The sequence below is a fragment of the Danio rerio genome, chromosome 11 (assembly GCF_052040795.2).
Source record: "Danio rerio strain M-AB ecotype USA chromosome 11, GRCz13ab, whole genome shotgun sequence".
Lineage (NCBI taxonomy): Eukaryota > Metazoa > Chordata > Actinopteri > Cypriniformes > Danionidae > Danio > Danio rerio.
Genome location: NC_141031.1, coordinates 4,092,501 through 4,108,342, shown reverse-complemented (window position 1 = coordinate 4,108,342; position 15,842 = coordinate 4,092,501). Strand labels below are relative to the sequence as shown.

The following is a 15,842-nucleotide window of genomic DNA, read 5'->3' as shown; positions in this document are numbered from 1 at the left end:
CACAGAAACAGCAACTGACCCAGCCGAAACCAGTGACCTTTCCTGCTGTGAGGCGAGCGTGCTACCCACTGAGCCATTGTAAAGCCATTATTATGATACATTATTATTATTATTATTATTATTATTATTATTATTATTATTATCACCATTAATTATAATAATATATTTTATAATAATGCAAATTACATTTGTAAATTGTACATGCTGACCATCATAATAATAAAATAAAATTAATATTAATATTAGGAATATATGTAATAATGTGCAATAATATGTGTAAGAATATGTAATAACACTGTGCATTAGCAATGACAAAAAATGTATATTGTGTTTGTATATATCATATTATATGAATTATATAAAGATGCAGCAGCTAAATTTCTGAGAAACCGATAGTCAAATGTATTAATACTAAATACAATGATGACAAATGTTTATGATTTAGATGTGCACATTTGTTTAAATGTGTAATGTAAGTTGTTGTTAAATCATAATATATTATTAAAGAATCATGTACACGTTAAGAGTTATGAAGTACAAACTATTATCAGCAACTGAAAGTCTTAATATCGTCTATGAGAGAGGGGTGAAGTCTAGAAAGGATACAGGTGCTGATACTCACGTCAATATAGCATATTTTTGTGACAATTTACAACATCAATTAATATTTTGACATCACTGTGATGATTGGAGTAGTAGTAGACGTTAATAAAATACAATTTAATGGTTGATTTCATAAATAATACGAATAATATTCGGTATAATTACTGTTTTTACACTACTGCGATGGCTGGGTTTAGGGTTGGAGTAGGGATAAGACGCTAATAAAATACAATTAATAAATAAATTGATAAATATTATAAATAATTCTCGGTAATTTTCAGTCGCAGCTGTATCCCTTCTACCAGCAACCCTATAGAGGACGCTGTGTTCAAACCGAGCACACATTAGGCCGGAGCTTGTAGCGTTAAATCCTGTCAGTTGCCTGGTGACGCCGAAGCTCCTCTCGCCAGTTTCCTGTGCCTTGTATCACCCAAAACAAGTTTGAAAAACAAATCACCGTCGTTACATTGAGAAGAAGTCATTTAACCACTGCACACTGAAAAAACTTCTCGCTATGTGATACAGGCAGCATCTCTGGGAGGAGGATCATGGACGGATATTTATTCGTCAGAGTTGTGGGGAAGGGGAGCTACGGGGAAGTCAACCTGGTCCGACACAAATCCGACCGTAAACAGGTAAATTACAGTCATGCATGAGTAAGAGTCTGCGCAGAGCTGTGCTAATCAGTAACACACTGCTTTAGATGTATTATTAACGTCTGGGGGTTTGTTATTAAAAGAGTTTGTTGTTGTTTTTGCTGCTGAGAGACTCTTTTGACAAAATATCCAACTTAACGTAGTTTTGAATATGACCGTTTTAAGAAAAACAGTTGTATCGTGTTAATATTACATTAATATTGTGTTATATTTACATTCATTTTTTATTGTAGGTAATAGTTATATATTATGACTATAACAATTGCAATAACATCAAGTAATATGGTTTATTTTGTATTAATCTGTGTTAAAATGCATTTACCCCTGTAAAATACTAGTGTGAATTTGAATAATGTACAAGTAAATGTCAAATCATACATTAGGGGAATCCCAGCGTTATTGATGCGACATTTGCAGGAAAAACCTTCAGAGAATCAATATTTTAACATCACATTGAAACATATGTTTATATTTTATAAAACAGCTAACCACAGAGTTATAGGATCGGAAAAAATATCCATCTGTAAAAATATTTTATATTTTAAACATTTTACTGATGGATGTGACCATAAACGTTAGTGAGTTTACGCACTAAAAAATTACATGAATTAAAGTCTTGACTACAAATGCTTTTATGTTGCTTTAACTTATCTTATTAGGCACGTTTCAACTACATTTTTTAGGTTATGCAAAGTTTTATGTACCATTTTCAGTCAGTTTGATTGATGTTGAAGTTGAGATGACTAGAAAAGTTCATTTAATTCAAGTAAAAATATATATATTTTTTTATAGTGCAGCATACAACATACTTTAGAAATTCTGTGAATTAAACTGCACAACCCAAAATTAAGCATTTTAATCAAAATGCTAAGAGCTCACTATAGAACAAAAAATGTTTATTTTATTTGAATATTTTTGCATAGTATGGCGGGAAAAGTTTGGTTATGGACGTGACATCTCCTTTACGGGAGTGACAGATCAAATATAATCATTTAAAAACGTTGACAGACATTTTAAAATATTTTTACAGTACTGTAAAATATAAAGTCTACACAATTTTTTATTTTTTTGAAAGGTTTCGATATTTTGGTGAAAATCTTTTTTTCATGACAAGGTTGACATTTGCATGGAATTGTTCATTAATTAAAATTAATAGATTCTGTAGAAGTGTTTTATTGTTAGTTTATGTTACATAATGTAGTTAACCCATGGTAAAAATAAAAAAGACAAACTTAATTGTAAATTAAATTATAGTTGATGTATTCAATAATGCACTATATTTTTTATATATATATATATATATATATATATATATATATATATATATATATATATATATATATATGTATATATATATGTATATATATATATATATATATATATATATATATATGTGTGTGTGTGTGTGTGTGTGTGTGTGTGTGTGTGTGTGTGTGTGTGTGTGTACATATATACATGCAGTTGAAGTCAGAATTATTATTATTAGAAATCAGTTTTTAGAAATGAGTTATTAAAACTATTATGCTTAGAAATGTGTTAAAAAAAATCTGCTCTCCGTTAAACAGAAATTGGTGGAAAAAAATAAACGGGGGCTAATAATTCTGACTTCAACTATATATATTTAGTTATACATATTAGTCGTATATATATATATATATATATATATATATATATATATATATATATATATATATATATATATATATATATATATATATATATATATTATTATTATTATTATTATTATTAATTAATAAATTTTTATTATTCATGTAATAATAGGATAACTCTTCAGGCTCTTTGTGTAATTCTTTTTTTAAATGCTGTTATAATACCACGCAAAAGTATTCAGCTTATTCTCAAAATCTAAAGACAAAATTAGAAGATTCAAATTCTTTAAATTTAAAGAAATGTGTAATCAAAGACATATTGGTTCAAATCATTTTAAGGGGTCCTTGTTACAATGCAACTATTCATTTAATTACTGACCAATATTAATTAATTGCATGAACTTACCATATCGTTAGGGTTAGTTGCATGCAACCATGCCAAATGAATTGTAATTTCTATAATAAATACATGTAGCAAGTACTCTCTAAAATAAAACTAAATTTCTCTTTATTTAATTAACTATTGCAATTATGTTTTATGACTTAATAATCAAGATCATTTGATTAAATAAACATTAGTCCTTTGATTTCTTTATTCTTTTTATTTTGATATTTGTCACAAAGCAGGATCATGTAATTTTACTGCAAAATAAAATGTGAAAAATGTAGATTGTATAATGTTTTTGAGAATGAGAAAGACATTTTGTTCCAGAATTCAAGACTTGTGCGTAATATCTGCTGTGGTTTTTTCAGTATGTGATCAAGAAGCTGAACCTGAGGACGTCCTCCAGACGTGAACGGCGAGCAGCGGAGCAGGAGGCGCAGCTCCTTTCCCAGCTCAAACATCCCAACATCGTCATGTACCGGGAATCATGGGAAGGCGAGGACTGTCAGCTGTACATCGTGATGGGCTTCTGTGAGGGAGGAGATCTGTACCACAGACTTAAACAGCAGAAAGGAGAGCTGCTGCCTGAGAGACAGGTGGTGGAGTGGTTTGTTCAGATCGCCATGGCTCTTCAGGTAAGTTAATAGACATTCTTCTCACTAGGGGTGTAAAAATACATCAATATTAGGGGTGGAGTCGCCACAATACAATATAATCACAGTACAAAATTATTGTCACTTTAAATATATTGCTATATTTTGATATTTAATGCAATTTACAACTCTAAATTATGTTGCCAAATGAAAACTTTGGCAACATCTGTTTTAAAGGTGCTGTATGTATTTATTGAACTCCTCTAAAGCATAAAAATACCAGAATATGTTTGCAGATGTTTAAGAAACATGATAAGTGAATATACTTGTATATCAGAAAAACAATGCTAAGTCAGTGAAATGTGTGTTCCATGTCAGAACGTCTGTCATTGTTTTGGTCTTTAACTCCACCCCTGCTGGTTTACCCAATTATATTTTGGCAGCCCGGGTTGCTAAAAGGCTACATGAGGTGGTTTCTAAATGAGCTAAAAAAAAATAAGCATTAGCTATGCAACTTGTGAAGCTCAATTGCCAGGCATGCTCTCTCTTGTTTGTGCTGTCAATCTGGCAACTTGCACTTGCGTACAGTCATCGTTGAAGGGGCCCCGTGGAGAAAAAAAAAGCAAAACTTTCTAATATTTTGAATTTAGACTGCAATACCAAATTCAACCTCTAGGCCAGTTCTACATGCTGCACCTTTAACTAAACAGAAACATTTGTAAGTTTGCTTATCCCACTGCATTTTGCTGCAATGCAAAATGGGATTGTCGAGCAGACAAACTGACCATCACTTTAATGAAAGCCTGACATAAGTGTTGTTTGCTGCCATCTTTATTTTACTAGCTTACTGCATGCTGAACATGACCCCAGTTTAATAGTACCATCCCCTGGACTTTAAAGAAACAGATTTTTAAAATTCTACTAATTATTATAGTAAAATATTGCCAAAATATTGATATGGGTGTCAGTGTATGGATATAGTATTGCTGTGGAAATTATCGCAATTCTATTATGTATCAATACCCCTTCTCCCCCCCCCCACCTCACCCTTAATCATTATAAATTGATATATTGATTAAATGACAGACAATATGATTAATCATTACTTCGTGTAAAATATTTATACCTCTGTACATTTTTTAAGACACACTTTTATTTTGACACTCCCCATATCTGCATGTCCATTGGCATATTTTTAGATTTTACAAAAAGCATTATTGTATTCCCTATATACAGTTGAAGTCAGAATTATTAGCCCCCCTTTGATTTTTTTTTCTTCTTTTTTAAATATTTTCCAAATGATGTGTAACAGAGCAATGAAATTTTCACAGTATGTCTGATAATATTTTTTCCTTCTGGAGAAAGTCTTATTTGTTTTATTTCGGCTAAAATAAAAGCAGTTCTTTATTTTTTAAACACCATTTTATGGACAAAATTATTAGCCCCTTTCAGCTAATTTTTTACTCGATAGTCTACAGAACAAACCATCATTATACAATAACTTTCCTAATTACCCTAACCTGCCTAGTTAACCTAATTAACCTAGTTTAGCTTTTAAATGTCACTTTAAGCTGTACAGAAGTGTCTTGAAGAATATCTAGTCAAATATTATTTACTGTCATCATGACAAAGATAAAATAAATCAGTTATTAGAGATGAGTTATTATGTTTAGAAATGTGTTAAAAAAAATCTTCTCTCCGTTAAACAGAAATTGTTGGAAAAAAAATAAACAGGGGTTCTAATAATTTAGGGGGGCTAATAATTCTGACTTTAACTGTATGCACAGAATTTTCGGCTGCAGAAAATTATCGGCCAAAAATTACATTTTCAGTTTTTGGCCAAAAGAGGAAAGTGGCTGGGGAAAAGCTATGCTTTGCCACGCTATCCAGCAGTGTTTAGCATGCTAGTTTCAATCTCCATTCAGCTGTAGCCACTGAGTGATGTAAAGCGGCTTTCACACTGGATGCGGAAAGTGCTGCGCTATGACCTTATTCATTTCAATGCCTTGTGACCCGCAAGAGTGGTTTGTTGCTGCACCGACCAAAGTGCAAGAGCAGAGATATTCTGATCATGTATATCATATCGCATATAAATATATATACATTTGCACATTAACAGATCATGCTCACCAGAAAAGCGAATTATGCTCAAATATACGTCACATGTCAACAGGAAATTTCTTTGTAGAATACTTGTTCCTGCTGCTTGCAACACCTCTACTGTGCCGTCATGGCAATGCTTGTAAAATGAGGCCTGTCATGTTTGTTCACTGTCAATTAAAATGTGTTTGTTTTAGCTTGTGTTTTTATTTATCAGTAAAATTACATTTATTTAGTTAACGTTAAAAAGTCTTACAAAATTACTTTATATAACTATAAATATTAATAAATAAACTTTACAAATCATTTTTGGCATGCACAATTTTCCGTTTCGACGCTAAATTTCTCAGATTATTTCTGTTTTATTTTAAAGAATCTGCACAGCATGATTTAGTGTTATTTTGGATGGAACAAAATATTTACTTATTAACTTAATATTTACTTTATTTATTTATTAAAAAATACAGAGTTTAGTTTAATCTTAATATTATATACTTAAAAATATTAACAGTTCTGTAAACTGAGCTAATCATATTTTATACCAATACATTGATGTATGTTCCACTGAATAAAATTGAGCTAAAATTGTATCGCAGAATTTTATGAAGTATTGACAAAAAGCTAATCACCTGCTATCATATTGGTATTTTATTGTATTGTGGCGAGACATCTGATTTACAGTCCTACTTCCCATTATTTATCCTTTCTCTTCTTTTAGCTGAATAATAAACTTTTGACTTTTGTTGTTGATCTGTAGTATTTACACGAGAAGCACATTTTACATCGAGATCTGAAAACGCAGAATATCTTCTTGACCAAGACCAACATAATCAAGGTGGGCGATCTGGGCATCGCACGAGTCTTGGAGAATCAGAACGATATGGCCAGCACTCTGATCGGCACACCGTACTACATGAGTCCAGAGCTGTTCTCCAACAAGCCGTACAACTACAAGGTACTGCGTGAACACTGTGACCCACAACATCTAAGGCAGGGGTCACCAACATGGTGCCACCAGGTAGCCCGCGAGGATCTCATGTGTTACCCACAGGCCTGTTCTAAAAAATAGCTCACCATAGCGCCACTTACCAGTAAGCTTCATCTAATATAGAAGTAATCATTTAAAAATGTAAATATTTGCATAGATATATAAAAATAAAGTGTTGCACATTGATATATTAAATACAGGGTATTTCCTACCCTGTTAAATCATTGTTGATAACTTTTGTGAGATCATTAACATGATCAGTGTCTTCACATGGATGAATATTATTAATTATTACCTAAGACATAAAGTATAATTAAAAGTAAATTGAGCAAATTTGTTATTTGAGAAGTGTTTATCAAACTGGTAGCCCTCCACATTAATCGGTACCCAAGAAGTAGCTCTCAGTTTTATAAAGGTTGGTGATCCCTGACCTAAGGTTATTACATTAGTCACTTAACAATTAAGTTAAGACTATCTTGTGGGCCATATTTGTGCTGTCAAACAATTAATCACATCCAAAATAAGAGCACATATTTATAAAATATGTTCTTACTGTGTATATTTTTGTGTGTATATATGTACATACACACACCGGCCACTTTATTAGGTACACCTGTCCAACTGCTTGTTCACACAAATTCCTAATCAGCCAATCACATGGCCATAACTACATGCATTTAGGCATGTAGACATGGTCAAGATGATCTGCTGCAGTTCAAAAGGGGATTTAAGGGACTTGAAACGTAGCATGGTTGTTGGTGCCAGACGGGCTGGTCTGAGTATTTCAGAAACTGCTGATATACTGGGATTTTCACGCACAACCATCTCTAGGGTTTACAAAGAATAGTTTGAAAAAGAGAAAATATCCAGTGGGCGGCAGTTCTGTGTGCGCAAAATGCCTTGTTGATGCCAGAGGTCAGAGGAGAATGGCCAGACTGGTACCAGCTGATAGAAAGGCAACAGTAACCTAAATAAGCACTCGTTACAACCGAGGTCTGCAGAAGAGCATCTCTCAACACACAACACATCCAACATTGAGGCGGATGAGCTACAGCAGCGGAAGACCAAACCAGGTGCCACTCCTGTCAGCTAAGAACAGGAAACTGAGGCTACAATTCACACAGGCTCACCAAAACTGGACAATAGAAGATTGGAAAAATGTTGCCAGGTCTGATGAACCCCGATTTTTGCTGCAAGATTCGGATGGTCGGGTCAGAATTTGGCATCAACAACATGAAAGCATGGATCCATCCTGCCTTGTATCAATGGTTCAGGCTGGTGGTGGTGGTGTAATGGTGTGGGGGATATTTTCTTGGCACACTTTGGGCCCATTAGTACCAACTGAACTTCATGCCAACTAATAATGCAGACTTTAAAAACAAAATAACTTGCAAACACCAAACTTCATATTGTATTTTTTTAATTTGCGCAAAACTGAAACTTAAAATAGATGATGATTTCTTAATTTTCAGGTTATAATAAGAAGAGTTGTTTTCTATATTCAAACTAAACTTTCTTTTATGTTCAGAAAACATCAGCAATAAACCCCAATAAATAATTCTTAATTTGTCATTTATATTGTTTTATTTATTCTAGTTGTGTTTATTTGTGTTTTTCAGTCGGACGTGTGGGCGCTGGGATGTTGTGTGTATGAGATGGCAACCCTAAAGCATGCCTTCAATGCAAAGGACATGAACTCACTTGTGTATCGGATCGTAGAAGGAAAGGTACGTGATTATGTTCATCCCTTTTTCTCTTTAAACTCTGAAAATCGACATCTTTTACACTATAAAAGGATTGTTCACCCAAAACTGAAAATTCTGTCATCATTTAGGCTGCATTTACACTGCAGAATTTGATGGTCAATTTCGATTTTGGGATCCGATTGTTTTTGCTGACCTGCTTACATCATCTTTTAAAAGTGACTCGTATCCGATCATTTGCATTTACACAGCACACGGCAAAGGCGCAATGACCAGGAAAAAAAAAGAGCGGACGCTGACAAACAGCTGAGTTAAAGAGTGCTCTTTTCTCTATTCCTGTATGTAATCTGTTTGCAGCTCTTGACAAGCTGTTTTATTATAGTTTATGACAGAAAGGTTCTCATTTGTCCATCTTCTTTTGATAAATACGCTTTTTAAAACCTTTAGGCATTTGAATGTAATGTCCATGGCGTGATTTATGCATGTGATGTAAGCAATATTAGTTTATATTGGTTACGTGGTGGACATTGCGCTCTCTCACTCTCGTTAACATGCTTAAATACCTGTGCAATATGACAATATGAAAGCTGTTTAAGTCTTCGTGTATGAGATTTATGGTTTGGGGCTCTGCTGAAGTCTGTTCTGAAAGGAAAGTGTCAGACTTGACGTCATTCGCTATGGTTTTTAATGACGTGCAACTCGCATTGACAGGTGAAAATCCGATCTACCTGCCTACACTGCAGACACGAGAACACAGATCCAATTCATATATTAATAAATATAATATATATTAATAAATTTCCACATATGAACAAGGCCTGAATCTGATATGAGTATATCGGAATCCATGTGGTTTGTTCCTGTTTATGCTGAGTTCAGACTGCATGATTTTTAAACTAGTCGTGTCACAGATGTTTTCACACTGCATGACTATCTGGGCTTGCGTTTCGTCGCTGCTTTGTTTACTCTGCAAGATGGATCGGCGACAGGGACTTTCACATTGCATGACTTTACTATAGGAAGAATCGCTGACAAATTCGTCCAAACTACGTCTCACAGCCAAAAACACGTAGTATATCTTTTGTTATTAACTATATAATGAGAAAGAAGCCTTTAATGGGGTAGAAAATGTCCATATTTGCTCACCTGGGTTTAAAGGGAATTAGCCATTTCTCCTCAACTTAAGTTGATAATAAACTAATTTCTTTCTGTATGAAACGTCAAACAGACATGGTTGCTCCTGAGTCCTGTCAAACCTCCACTAGTTTTTCCTCCATTTCGTGGGTCCAAATAAACCGAAAAAGAGCGCTGTTAACTTCTCCCCCAGCCTCCCGCTGGCCTGCAGCAGGTATACACACACGCACACACAAGTGGATGCTGCTCTCTCATTGGCTGTAGGCGATCGCTGATGTTATTTTCAGTCAAAACTCAATTCACACGGCATGATTTGAATCGCCGACAGCTCCAGATATCCAGCACGCCAAATATCTCACAGGCATCGGTGACTCATCGGCGATTCTCTCAGATCGCGTCTTTGATAGTTCATACTGTGTGATTGTCACTCACGTGCACGAGCACCGATTTGCCTGTGATTTCAGGCATTTGTCGGCGATTTCTCAAAACCTGTCGGCGAGCCAAAATCGGGGCTAAAATCACGCAGTCTGAACTAGGCATTACACGTACATAGGCCATATCCGATCTGTGCCACATGGGAGAAAAAAATCGGAATTGAGTCAGTTGAACAGTGCAGTGTAAATGTGGCCTCACTCACCTTTCAATTGTTTAAAATCTGTTTTGAGTTTCTATTTTCTGTTTAATACAAAAGAAGTTGGAAAATATTGAAAACCTCTTACCATTGACTACCATAGCATTTGTTTTTTTTTTACTATGGAAGTCAATGGTTACAGGTTTCTGACATTCTTCAAAATATCTTTTTTTGCTTTCAACAGAAAAAAAACATTGGGAATCACTTGACGCTGATTAAATAGTGAATACATTTTCACTTTTGATTAATCTACAGTCCATTCACATCAGTACTCTCTCCATACCTCCTCGCATTATACTAACATTATTGATTATTTACTTTCAATGTTCAGTTACCACAGATGCCGAGTAAGTACGACCCTCAGCTGGGAGAACTGATAAAGCGCATGCTGTGTAAGAAGCCAGAGGACAGACCAGATGTCAAACACATCCTCCGACAGCCATATATTAAACATCAGATCTCCATGTTCTTGGAGGCCACTAAAGAGTATGTCTACCTATTTCTAGCCTTACAATTATATTAAAATCTAAGCACGCATTGATCTGTCCTGTTACTGATTCTGAACAGGAAAACCGCCAAGTCACGGAAAAATGCAGCGAATGGCAAACTGAACAGTGCTGGATCAGATGCGTCTACCAAACCAAATCAGGTAGTTCAGCCACAGTGTCTCAACTCTGAGTCAAAGACCTGCGGAAAAAAGGTTGGAGGAAATGCCATCTTGGAAATCTTATGCACGTGTGTTTGAAATCGACATGATTTTAGTTAGGGCTGCATGATCTCAATGATTTTGCTTAACATTTGTACACTGCTAAAAATGCTTTTCTTGTTTTGATTTTTTGTCTTGTTTCTAGTCTAAATATCTCAAATTTCTTATATCAAGAAGAATTTTCTTGAAAAGCAAAGAAAATTTTTAAGAAATAATATACCAATATTAAGTGAATTTTTCCTTAAAACAAGCTAAATATTCTGCCAATGGGGGTAAGCAAAATAATCTTGTTTTTTCTTTTGACGTAAGATTATTTTGCTTACCCCATTGGCAGAATATTTTGCTTGTTTTAAGAAAAAACACTTAATATTGGCATATTATTTCTTAAAACAAGGCAATATGTTGTGCTTGTGTAGAAAATTCTTCTTGATTTAGGAATTTTTAGATATTTGGACTAGAAACAAGGCAAAAAAAATCTAAGTAAGAAAAGCATTTTTTGCAGTGTAATTATGATTATTGTCAATTGAGATATTTCTGTCTACATTATAGCACTTCAAATCGAGAGAGCATTAGCTCATATATGACTCAGTGTTTTTTTTTTTTAAATCTTTACAACAAAACAAGATATTCTGAATAATGTTGGGGGAAAAACTGCCACTGGCATCCAGGTTGTCCCCCATCGCCATCACTAAGTAAAAACTTCCTTTAGTATTTTTCCTTTGGTCCCTATCACAGTGCAAAATGACAGAGCATGTTTATGGCATGATTTGTTGCTATTTTCAGACCAGCGCAGCTGTAATTTTCACGTTTTGCACCACGTTGTTTAAATAGCAAATCTATTTGCGCCACTCTGTGCACTCATGGGTGTGCTGGTCTATAAAGGAGGTGTGTTAAGGCGCATTGTTGGCGAGTTGCTATTTTGAGGAACTGATATAGACCGCACTATTGACCAACTAAAAGCTGGTCTAAAGTCCAGCGCAGAGCGTGTCATATGCACTAGTGCAGATCCAAACGCTTACACAATGCTTTATACACACAGGATGTAGAGCAATACACAAATAACTTGACATATGAAAACAAATATTGGATTAAAATGTTACAAAAATGATTATTTTCTACATAAAAAAACACGACCTCCATGCCTTCATCTCGGGGAGGGGGGCTTTTTCAGTTTATTCATGACAATTTGCATTTGTATAATGTTGTTGTTATTTATTATATGAATTTTTATATTTGTTTTAATAAAAACAAGTTTAGATTTGTCCTCCTGTTGGGTTTTGGAGACCTATGCATCACTATAAGGGGCATAAGAACAGGATGTGTGTTTGGATATAACTCCGTTTTCTGACCAAACTTTGTTATTATTGTTCATTTATTAATTTACTGGAAATTAGAAATTAATCTAGAAATAGTTTTGAAACAAATCTTTGTGCTTAACTAACAAAATTAAATATGTAGACTAATGAATGTCTTCAGTGGAGTGAGTTTCCACCATTTCCTTACTCCACCAAAGTAAAGGAGTAAAGTAAAGAGCAAAAGTAAAGTAAAGAGAAAGTAAAGATGCTGAATGGAGGAGATTCGTTCTTTATCCTCGCGCTGCAGATGCTCTGTTTAACTGTTTTCTCGCTGGTAAAGCGTTCAGTTTTTCCACTTACAAAGCTCGCCATGGAAATAGCAAATGCGCCATGGTGCGATGCAACTGACTCTTAAAGGATATGGGAGATGAGACTCTGATTGGTTTAATGCGCATTATCCTCAAAGCACATCCATAACTCATTAATAGAATAAGCTCAACCCTGTTAGACCATGTGCGAGGGTGCAGACCATATTTTTCCTTCCTTAAAATAGCAAAAGTCGATTATGACACGCCCTTAATGCTTTTGTGCACTTTTGACTTTGTGCTTAGATCGTTAAAATAGAACCCATAGTGTTCAACAGAATAACGAATCTCAAACAGGTTTGGTTGTCATGTCATTAACACAAACCAAATTCTTTCAGGCTTTAGTAATTATTTTTGAGGGTCAAAAAAGACATGTCAGAAAGGTTGCATAATGCCAATTGTTGGTTTCAAACTTTACTTAACATGTATGTAAATGGCTTTAAAGTCGTAATGAGATCAAAATTTGCTTTTCTTATTTTATGTATATAGTAGTGTCTGTTATAAACAATGTATTTGTGCACTTTATCAATGCCATAACCTTCCCTCCCCCCTTTAAAACAACTTTTCTTAACGATATGGGAAAAAAGGATAATCTTAACTTCCATTTATTGGCGAATTTAAAGGGCACCTAGGTTACCCCTTTTTTCAGATTTAATATAAGTCTTTAGCGTCTCTAGAATGTGTATATAAGGTTTCAGCTCAAAACACCCATCAGATTTTTCATTATATCTTTTACAAGATGCTGTTTTATACACATTTCCAGCAGGGGGTGGTTTTGTCGTACTGCGTCTTTAAGCCGAGTTCTGCCCGCCTACTGTTTCTACGTGCCTTCCCGCGTGCTTTAATCTCCTCCCTCGGCTGCGTCAGACAACAGAGAAACTTAGAGGAAGAAGGTCTCACGTAGCGTTTGTGAGAAATACTACAGTAAGAACTAATCTTTACTAATCAGAAAGTTGCATTGATGAGTCACACACAATATCGTTACAAATTTCACGCACGCGTAAAGCTGAAGTGAATCGCTGTAATTAATTACACATGTGCTCTGTTTTAAAACACTTTAAACATGTGAAACTTACTCTTAATCACATTTAATGATGATTGCTGATCCTAGCGAACAGAACAGACCTTTTATTCCCGGTTGCTTTGCGTATGTCTGCCTGGTCTTGTTCACATATACACGTGGCTACCGGAACATGTTAATGTGCGCAGCTGTCAATCAATTCCGTGGGCGAAGGGACCGCACTCCTACGTAAAGTTGCGGTCGGTCTGAAAACAGCTCCAATTGGTCCACCGTTTTTATGTTGTTACATTAAAAAAAAAGGACTGTGTGTGTTTATATCACCCCGATATGATGGTCTATACACTATATATACACATATGTTTGTCCAAATAGCTTGAAAAGTAGATTTTTCACCATAGGTGCCCTTTAAAGTGTTGTTCCTTATGCTCAAATGGTGTTTTAAAACAAAGCATTTGTTTCAGGTTGCTTTTTATAGGAACTAGATCTAACAGCAGCTGAAGTGATGCAGTGACTTTACTAGTGGCCGATGGGCTCTTTTATTCGTAATATTGCAAGAGAATCGATTAGGCATCTATATTCTTTGTCTGATCTCAGTTCTGCTTTGTGCTCCACATTTCACAGGCTGAAGAAATATATTTGAACCGACAAAAACCCTGTAATGGTGCCTGGGAAAATGTGGCTCCTAAACACCACATGCCCCCCAAATCTCCTACACGAGACATTCATAACTCAACAGGCCAATCTATAGCCACTATTAGCAATATAGACATTGAAATACAGAAACAGAGAAAAGCCAAACCACCAAAACCCAGCAGCCACCAGAACAACAACCTGCCATCTGTGAGCAAAAGGAGAGAGAAAGAAGACCCCGGTGCTCCTCAAACACACCCTCACAAACAAGTGTCTGGTGTCGGCGGGACGGAGGATAAGATGTCAGCGAATGCAAGTTCAATAACACCCAAACCTGCAGATCGAACCAAGATGCCAAACAAGAGTAAGGCTCTTGATGTAAGTTTGGACCTTAAAGACGACACCATGAAGCTCCTGCAGGAGGCAGGGGTGCAGGACCTCCCATACGAGCCCACTGAGCTACATCACAATGCGGAGCAAAAGACCGAGAGCCAAAGAACAGCTGATAATCAGAGCAACGCTGGTGTCCTGAAGGATGCTCCTACTGGAAGTTCAACCGAGGAGAGTGAGGTATGTAACTGTGAAGGAGCCAAAAAAAAAAAGTTTGATAGGTTTACTTAATCTTAAATCTATTAAATGAGACGACATTTCAAGTTGAACTGACATGCTGAGACGACATTTAAAAACTATCAATTGGCATGACTGTTAATGAAACAGAGCACTCTGATTGGCTGCTTAACTACTAATCAGAATGCGAGAACAAAAACTGAAATGACGAAACTAAGCAAATGATGCAAGAAGGAACACAAAGAAGCCAGCTGTCCTGTCAGAGTATTTCGTAAATATTTGCACATATTTTAGTTTACGATTTGTATGTGTGGCACCCCTAGTTCTGGATTCCCTTTGAGGACTGATAATACAGACTCCTGCCACTTGCTGGTATTGAAAGATACATCCTCTCTTTCAGAAGCAGAACGTATCTCGTTCTCATTTCAGTTATCAGTCGTATGTTTGCGTAGATTTTTGGTCTAGACGGCACCAAGACGTAGCTAATGCAACCGTTTATTTTTTTGCTTGCTAACTTTTAAAGAGTTTGTAGTTTTGCCTATAAGTCAGTAAGTGGCAGCAGGATTCTGTGCAAATGAAAGATTCATTAAATCGTTTATTCTATCGATTTCTTCAAAACAGCTGATTCATTTAGAAAGTAAATGTCTTCGTGAGTAGATCATGCGTTTGGCTCAACCATTTTAAATATAAAATATAAAAATTAAAGCCCTTACTATAATTAATTTTATTCATTTTCTTGTTGGCTTAGTCCCTTTATTAATCAGGGGTCGGATGTGAATGAACCGCCAACTTATCCAGCAAGTTTTTATGCATCGGATGCCCTTCCAGGTGCAACCCATCTCTAGGAAACATCCA

The 15,842-nt window shown here is 35.3% G+C and overlaps 1 protein-coding gene across 2 annotated transcripts in view; it reads left to right on the top strand.

The window, feature by feature from the left end:
• Positions 1-976: 976 nt before the first annotated feature.
• nek4 (NIMA-related kinase 4) overlaps positions 977-15,842 on the top strand; it is a 29,258-nt gene continuing 14,392 nt past the window's right edge. Inside the window, exons 1-7 of one of the 2 annotated variants that reach the window (XM_087271953.1) lie at positions 977-1,238; positions 3,623-3,889; positions 6,705-6,902; positions 8,555-8,662; positions 10,735-10,889; positions 10,971-11,052; positions 14,412-14,990. In XM_087271953.1, the coding sequence (XP_087128079.1) occupies positions 1,152-1,238; positions 3,623-3,889; positions 6,705-6,902; positions 8,555-8,662; positions 10,735-10,889; positions 10,971-11,052; positions 14,412-14,990 (1,476 nt within the window). In that variant the 5' untranslated portion in view covers positions 977-1,151. 2 annotated transcript variants of the gene reach the window in all.